The sequence below is a fragment of the Phalaenopsis equestris genome, unplaced genomic scaffold, assembly GCF_001263595.1.
Source record: "Phalaenopsis equestris unplaced genomic scaffold, ASM126359v1 Scaffold234043, whole genome shotgun sequence".
NCBI classification, from domain to species: Eukaryota; Viridiplantae; Streptophyta; class Magnoliopsida; order Asparagales; family Orchidaceae; genus Phalaenopsis; species Phalaenopsis equestris.
Genome location: NW_018251970.1, coordinates 24451 through 33510, shown reverse-complemented (window position 1 = coordinate 33510; position 9060 = coordinate 24451). Strand labels below are relative to the sequence as shown.

At 33.2% G+C, this 9060-nt stretch overlaps 1 protein-coding gene across 1 annotated transcript in view; it reads right to left on the bottom strand.

Annotated features, from left to right (window-relative positions):
• Positions 1-9060, bottom strand: part of LOC110038822 (probable membrane-associated 30 kDa protein, chloroplastic) — a 44207-nt gene that overhangs the window by 28518 nt on the left and 6629 nt on the right. The window contains exons 2-5 of the mRNA XM_020743733.1: positions 7618-7742; positions 7384-7494; positions 812-876; positions 642-723 (exon numbers count right to left, since the gene is read on the bottom strand). Coding sequence (XP_020599392.1) covers positions 642-723; positions 812-876; positions 7384-7494; positions 7618-7742 — 383 coding nt within the window. The remainder of the gene's footprint in view (positions 1-641; positions 724-811; positions 877-7383; positions 7495-7617; positions 7743-9060) is intronic.

Genomic DNA, 9060 nt, shown 5'->3' with positions numbered 1-9060 from the left:
AAGAGAATGTCTATGCAATATATGAAATAAGCAAATAAAGGTCTTACCGTTAAAATAATGATATCAATTTTTATTTTCTTTGATACATTTTAGTCGGTAACGTTGAAGAATGCAAAAAGAAAAAGAAAAATATCACAATGAATACCTATGATATTAACTGGCCTCAAGCCCATGTGATATTCCACATGTCCTTCAAAAAACACACAGGAGAGTTACATCCACCCATACATTTCTTATACAACTTATATTTAGATTATATTTAATTATTAGAAGAAAATTATGTGTGTTGCATCTAGCCATATCACAAGATTCGTTATAAGTGCTTGAACTTAACATATTTTGTCAATTTCTGAGCTATCTATCATAACGATTTATGTAATTAAATTTCATAAACACAAAAGGTTCACATAATAGAAAGATACTAGTTAACTATCCATTGGGTTTTAAACACTCAAGGGAAAAAAATTTAATTGATAGCAAACGATAGTATATAATAACATACCAAAATAGCATGATTTGTTGGATCATGTGTCAATAGAAAATTGTTGAACATTTCAATACTAATATTATGCATATAAAAATTTACATCACAATAAGTATAGAAGACGATTTCAATGATAGAATTTACAAGAAATACCTACAGCATAGGACTTTCTTCGTTTGAGGGCCTCCCGAGCAAGATTTTCATCTCCTTTCTCTAGAGCAAGTTGAGCCCTCCGATACCTAAAGAAAAGAAAAAAACGTAACTCTTTGCATGATGAAGATATTTATTTGGTTAAAGATAAACATCATATGTGATGAGAAATATTACCAATCATCAGAAGCTTGTTGAGCAGCTTTATACTTATTCTCCATCCTTTTTTGAGAGGCTAAAACCTTCAGTAAGAAACTAAATAATAAAATACGGAAAAAAAAGATCTCCGAAACAAAAGTCGCTATGCAAAAGTTTTTCATTCACTAATAGATTTAAAACCAATTTACTTTTCTTTTCTAAAGAATAAGTTAGATAATGATATGAGTGCACGAGTCATTACAAAAAAAATGTCAAAGCAGAGAGAAAAATGAAACAGCATGATACAATATACAAAATATTTATTTGGATTATCTACAATGAACTAGTGAAAAAGAAGGTAGAGAGATTTTTTTTGAATATCCAACCCTTCTTAAATAAGAAACACAAAATCTCTCACTCCAATCGAAATAAGAAACTTTTTACAATAAACAATCATCATTTTGTTCACAAAAAGATAAAGTTGAGGTATTTCAAGAATTTGCAAACCTTTATCTATGATAATGCGAGCAGTTGATGAAATTACCAACACCAAGGGAGCTTAAAGAAATCAAGAATAAAGTATGATTATGTCTTTAGGCTTTGAAAACAGACCTAAACAGATGATGACGGTTCTTCCAACAATGGTGCAAGAGGAACATTATGAGCATTAGGAGAACAGTCATGCTTTTGAAATTTCTCAGAAGGATGATCATGTGACTAGAATTTCTTGGCTCGAGGATGAGCCTTGAAATATTCAAAGATATTATGACCAAAGATAGGACATAATGAGAAGAAAGAATGAATATTTTCAAATTACACCTAAGGCCAATATCCAAACGAAACACCAAATCCACACTTTATGGAAAAGGGCAAGATTAAATGCCACAAAAACTCTAGCTAGCCCCTACCTGGGTAAACCAAGTAAACCTAGCTGGTTTAAGACATGGAAATAATTTATTAAAACCAATGGTTGGGCTTCTACTTTAATTTATGATATTTTGGAGGCTGTTCACTGTTTTTATCTCTTCTCAAAGAGCTCTGGCCATCTCTTTTGAGTGATGAATCTATATCTTGATAGAGCACAGATGATGGAATCACCTCAACATCAAACCTCCCATTTTTCTAGCCACCAGCCTTCAATTTTTCTTCTGGCTACCATCCAACAGCAGCCAACCCCAAATTTCATTCCAACTGCAATCAATTTTTAAGCTATTTTGATCCTTCTTTTTATTTACAAACATCCCTGGATCTTCATGTAACCAAAACAATTGTCTGGAAAATCCTTATTTAGTATAAGTTGGTATGAAAACCACTTAAATCCTAGATTTTCAAAAATCCAATCCCTTGTACATTCACATCCAAGTTCACATCTAAAATCCTTCTTCCTCCACCAAAATCGCCTCTACAACCCTACAAGCTAAGCTTTTGATTTCGAAATGCCCTAAATTCCAAGACCTACCCTAGCACAAAATCTTAAGGAGGAACAAACCACTATGCCGCAAAGGAAAAATCCACAAAATAGAGTTCAGAAGCTTACCATGAGGATATGCAGCAAGGAATCTTTTAATTACAGCAAAAACTCATTCATTTTCTGAGAAGGAAATATGATCAGGTCATCCAAAGCCATAACGGCGACCAACCGGTAGGAGAAGAGGAAGAAAACCCCTACACCAAGAGGCCTTAAGTTATGAATAGCCAATGTCTCGTCAATTCGACATTGAGTATAGGAGAAGGAGCTTATTGAATGGCTCTTGACAGTGAAACAAATCTTTGAGTACAAAGATATTCCACTTAAAAATCAATTAAATTGGTGCTATTATACTCAAGAAAAGTGTTTCCTTATTGTGGGAGAATTTGAAGTGAAATCGTCAGCATGAAGGGAAGAACAAGGTCACCATATGATTTAAGATGAAAAAGAGAGATGTAGTGGAAAAATCTTCCTATGCACTATCAGCAAGATATCTTTTTGAGGATTCATAATTTGCAACAAATAGATTTATCAATAGAAGAGAATATGGTTGAATTTACAAATGAAGCTAAAATGTGCATTGATGAAGTTGGAGGAGCACACAATAGTATAATACCTTGGATGACTAAAACTATCTTTTGGTAAAGTGGTGTAGTTAAAATAATATTTTTTTGATTGATGTGCAAACCTTAGCATTGAAGATAGAGAAAATAATACAATAGGGAGGAGAAAAGAATGACAAGGAAAGCACCCCAAACACTTTCCCAACTAGGTGTTTCAAGTATCATGATTATAGACATGTTGTCTCTAGTTGTTCATATGGGAGAACATTTTTTTAGCAAAGAGCAGTTAAAAAAGCAAATAGTAGAAAACAATAGAGAGGTGAAAAATGAAGGGAAGTATTAGTTTCCCAATACTTATGGTTCGATGAGTTCTCCAAATCGAACCCAAGAGAGAGTGGCAATGGCTTAGGCATAATAATCCTTACTCGTTGTACAGTGACGGAGGGGTGCAACCACATCATCAATAGAGGCAATTGTGAAAACGTGATGTCTACTCAAATAGTGGGCAAGCTATGTCTCACTGCCATGAGGCATTCTAAGCTACATTATCTGACTTCGTTAAAGTGAATAAGATCAATCTCAACAAAAGGTTCCTAGTAGAATCTACTCAAATAGTGGGCAAGCTATGTCTCACTGCCTTGAGGCATTCTAAGCTACACTATATGACTTCGTTAAAGTGAATATAATCAATCTCAACAAAAGGTTCCTAGTAGAATTTTTCAATGAAAGTAAACGACAAGATCAGATGTAGCATGATTCCGCGCTTATGAATGGCTTGTTGTGGCAATATAATAGAGCCATAATTAATGATGGCCATAAGAATACACATCTATTTATCAAAAACTAGAAGTACATTGTACTACTATCATAGGATGAATCTACTGTGATGAGTGCTTGTAAGAAATGGGATCTCACACACTCTTTTCTATAGGCTATGAGAGAGGCACTGGTGAAACTAGAGGGAAGTGAGAAAGGGAAGTGAGAAAGAGGGCCTAATACCAGAGATAGCACACTCTTTTCTATAGGCTATGAGAGAGGCACTGGTAAAACTAGAGGGAAGTGAGAAAGAGGGTCTAATACCAGAGATAGTGAAACCTCTACTGTATGAGTTTCAAAATATGTTAATTGATAACCTACCACTATGATTAAGGCTATTTTTACTTTGGTAATATAAATATTTCATTTAAAATTTATGGCTGTACTTTCTGTTTGGTTTATGTTATTTTTGGGAGTGTTCTCTTTTTTTCTCTCTAATTAAAGAGATATAGCCATTTCTTTCAACTGTGAATCTGTATCTTAATAGAATATAGCTAGTGGAAACAACTTGAAATTAAAACCTCCCATTGTCTCACACATCTTCCTTCAATTCTTCGTCTTGTCGTCCAACAGCAATTAATCCCTGATTTTGTTATGATTTTCATTTAATTGCTGGTTGTTTTGATCCTTCTTCCTCTTTACAAACATCCAAGAATTTTCATCTAACAAACACCATCGTCGAAAAAACCCTAAATCAGTGTTAGTGGGCCAAAAAAATTGATCTATAATAGCATCCGCCTTTAAAAACTTTCTAAATATAAAACCAACAAAAATAAGGTTAATTAGTTAATGTAGTGAAGAAAAATTCGTAGAAATGAGATTCAAATTGGAGAGAGGCGATTGTACAGTGCTATCAAAATGTTGGGGGAGATCATTTTAACATGCGTATCAAGAGACCATGGATATAAGATGAATTTTGTGAGAAAAGTCAAGTTAACATGCGTATCAAGAGACCATGGATATAAGATGGATATAAGATGAATTTTGTGAGAAAAGTCAGATTTAATATGCTTCTAAAGAAGACCTATGGTGATATACCAAGTATCAAAAAGCATTATGGAATAATCACTTACGAGCTAGAAACCTAGCATGAACTTGTGAAATTTTCATGCTAGGATAAGCAATATAGAATTTTTCAATAAATGAGAAAGTGAGATATCTAGCAAGCCTAGAAATCTTCTCACGGGAAAAAAATGCCTTAAAAAGATAAAGTCAGTTTATGTTGTAAATGCCTTAAAAAGATAAAGACAATTTATGTTGTTAAGTTGCTGAGTTCTAGTAAAAGAAAAGAAAATTGTTGATTTAAGAGGGCAAAATGTACATCACATTCAAACCACAAAAAATATTTACAAATGAACACAGGGATTGAGAAAAATAAGTCAAAGCCGGCAGGGAGAAAATAAAAGAAAGAGCCTTGAAAAAGTTAAGGCCACTTGGGAAGGAGGAGCCAACCGCACTATGCGATGAATTAAAACTCTTAGAGAAGTACTTGTAACAGGAAGTGGGAATTAAAAAGTCTGATACAATAAGAAATGCAAAAGATCCCGAACAGTGGTTAACACGAGAACAAGCATGGCAAGAAGAAAAAATAATCTGATACAAATGAGAGCAAAAAAAGAAGATGCAACCAAGGTTGCCTTAGCTGCTAGAGGTAATAAGAGCAAATTAGATGCCAACATCATAAAGTAGCATCGACATCAAAAACTACCCACAAACATGGCAAAAATAAAAAAACAAGAAAGCACTCGATAGGGATGAAGAACAAAAATTCCAAAATAAGATGAAAGACAAAAACAACTAGATTCACAGAAATAAATTTTGACAAAAAAATGTGTGTTCAGAAAGGGATCATAGAATATCACTAACGATTAAGATTTCTTATAGAGGAGCGGGTGAGATCGCATTGATGAAAGATTTGATCTGCAAAATCATAAAATTGGACGTTTTGCGTGAGGCCGCAACGCTGGACAAGTTTGTGGTAACCTTACAATGCTAGATGAGTCACACAAGGCAAGAGACTAAGAAGTTTGTGACCCAAAGTCATTGATGCACATAATAAGGGTGTATAAATTAGATATTATGGAATTTCAAATAGCATTAACAAATTTTAAATACTTTTCTATTTATCAGTGATGCACACCATAATAGCTTTACATATGGACAATATTCCCATCATCAAGATTAAAGCATCTTGTTTACATTGAAGAAAAGTAGAAAAGAAATTTGATCATTGACCATTCACAAATAGAAATGGAAATGTGATGTAAACAAAGTTATTTTAAGAAAGTGGCAAAACCAATTAATGCAAAACTACTCTATTGACCAGTCCCTTGCCAGCCCACATAAAATTAGCTTGATTTTAAGGATAAATAAATTTTATTTAAAAAAAAAACCATTTATATTATAAGCTTCTCAGTACACAATATAAATGCAAGAAAAAGAAAGAGCCAAATAATACTTTTTTCCCTCTCCTAACTCATTATGGAAATGCTCACAAAAGGGTGAAGCAAACACAGGCATGATAATTATAAAATTTTCCACCTATAACCACTCTTCTTATGATATAACACAACGCTCTAGCCTCCAAAGTATACTGAACATATCAAAGCAAAAAGTTTCAAGAAAAAGCAAGCACGAGGTGAAAGAGCAAAAGCTTGAAAACTAACATTTCATGATTTTTTCTTGCACTTGACAAAAACATTTTATCATCACATGAATTTTAACAAACAAACGATTAGATTTTAATGGTGGATACACTGGAGCCCTTATAATAACTAAAAAAAAGGCCAGAAACACAACTTCTTCAATTACCTGTTTATTTTCTCAAATTAAAGGCTGATAAATAATTCGGGGTAAACTCCAAATTAGTCCAACTATGTGTGTATTATATTTCTCCAATTTACTCCCTGAACTATATAACATTGATCCAAAATGGTCCCTTAAAGACTGCGTCAAAATCAATTTTTTATGGTTGAAGAGTAACACAGAATCAATTTTGTATCGCAATTCTACATAAGGAATCAATTTGGTTTGATTTTGCATAATCATTAAACTAAATTGAAGAGTTGTGATACTCTAGGACTATATTAGCCACATACAAATAATCTGGGTGCTATTTTGAGACTTAATCTTAAATAATTATTTGTTCGATATGATAAGCCCATTCTCAAGACATTGACATGGCTTGTTTCATCCTTAAACATTCAACTTCCAGTTAAAATTATAATGTTTACAAAACTATTCTCTTCCACATGCCCTGAATCCACATATTCAATAACAAAGCTCTAATTCAATTTCCATAATCCTTTATTGCATAAATCATAATTCATATACAAACAAAAGTATGCACTCTTAACCAAAAAAAAAAAGGACAAAAAACATTTGTTCCCAGATGATTAATGGAAAAGCCTCAACCAACAGATTCCTAAGCTGCCCCTAGACTACAACTATAATGCATTAACCTGTTAGTTTTCAACTATTAATGCTGCTCTAAACTAAAATGAAAAAGGGTGGAAGACTAAAAAGTGATAGCAAAAGCAGCCCACACACTGACGAGAGCAGTTATCGCCATTGAACAATAGTAAAAGCGCAAGAAGTATAAAGATAAGCATTGAAGAGCGAAAAATGGAAAAAAATGACGTTTAATAGGGGATACAAACATTATTTGATATTTCTCTAAAGAAAACTATATCAAGAAAAAATACAAGTGCATTCGTTGTCTATAAGCTAGTGGGTATTGAAGCTAATGCATTCAACTGAAGTACCTGGGCTGTCGCCTGGCGCATCTTTGTCAAGTCATCATTCATTTCAAGAACTGCTTGATCCAAAATTTTTTCTGGATCCTCCACAGTACTAAGGATTGCATTTGCATATGACTGAAGACACAAAGATGTCATTATAGTGTATTAGCATATATGCACAATATATGTACAATGGGAAAGCAAACCGGAAAGCACTCCAGAAGATGACAAATTTAAATCATTTGTTCTGAATTTAACCTTGATTACTCTCGCTAGGCGGTCAAAAAGATTCATTTGCACTCCAAGAGCTCCACTACCACGTTCAACACATTTTAGTGCATTGCAATGGGATTTCTGAACCCCCACGGCTTTTAATCTTCCCACTACAAATGAATAACAAAGTAAACATTAAAGTCAGAAAGCATTCAAAATTAATAAAACATCTGAAATTCCCATTTGAAATCACAAGGTGTAACATTTGAATTTCTTCAAACATCTGAAATCCCATTTTCTTGATTCAATATGCATGATCAAGTAACTAAAACAAAAAATAAATAAAATATAAAAAAATAAAAACTAAAACAACTAAGAACATGCTATTATTTGGCATTAGCAGTTTTGAACAAAAGAGTTAGCAAAAAACGTTAAAATTATAAGCAATCTTCTTTCTATAAATAACAAGAGAACTTTTTAGTTATAAGATTAAGAAAGATAACTGCAGAGGGAAAGAAATTGTTAAAAGAAACCCTTACATAAGCTTATAAGCAATGGTTTCCATTTGTGGTTCTATGTTCGATCATTTCTGAAATAAAATATTCTGTGGCCACAAAGCTTAAAGCATGTTGAATTAGCAATGCATAACATTTCATGGCCCTAATTCCCTATTAAGGGCCACCAGAATCAAACTTTCATATTAAACTTGGCTTTTACCGGTCATGTTAGGCAGGTAATTCCTCTCCTTTCCTTGTCTTTTTAATCAAATCAAAAATTTTACAACAATAGACTGGAGTGCACAGCTACATGACAATATCAAAATTTTATCTCAAAGTAACTATAGAAAACTGAAAGGATTCGGTACTTGGAAGATTAAGTACCTTGTGTGGGACTACAGGAGTAAAAGTTGTTTGAAGGAAAAGATAGAAGTTTTATCATTAATTTTAAATAAACTACAACAACAACAATAATAAGCCTTTATCCCACTAATTGGGGTATGCTACATGAATCCTTTTTCTCCATTGTGTCCTATTGAGCGTCGTATTTTCACTTAATTCTAATAAATCAAGATCATTTTGTATACAACAAGCCCAAGTCTTTTTAGGTCTACCTCTACCTTAACAGAAGTCAAATCTAAAGCATCTGTCATCTAATCGGAACATCAGATTGTCGATGTTAATGTACCAAACCATCTAAGTCGACTTTCTCTAAACTTGTCTACCACTGAGCTAAATCAACTCTTTCACGAATACATTCGTTTTTCATTTCAGTCTACCACTGAGCTAAATCAACTCTTTCACGAATACATTCGTTTTGCATTTCATCTTAAGTGTCAAGCCACTCATCCACCTAAGCATTCTCATCTGAGCAACATTTAACTTAGTTTTATGCTTCTCTTTTAAAGGCCAACATTCTACGCCATAAAGCATTGTAGGTCTCACCACAATCTTGTAAAATTTTCCTCTAAATCTAAGCAGTACTTTTCTA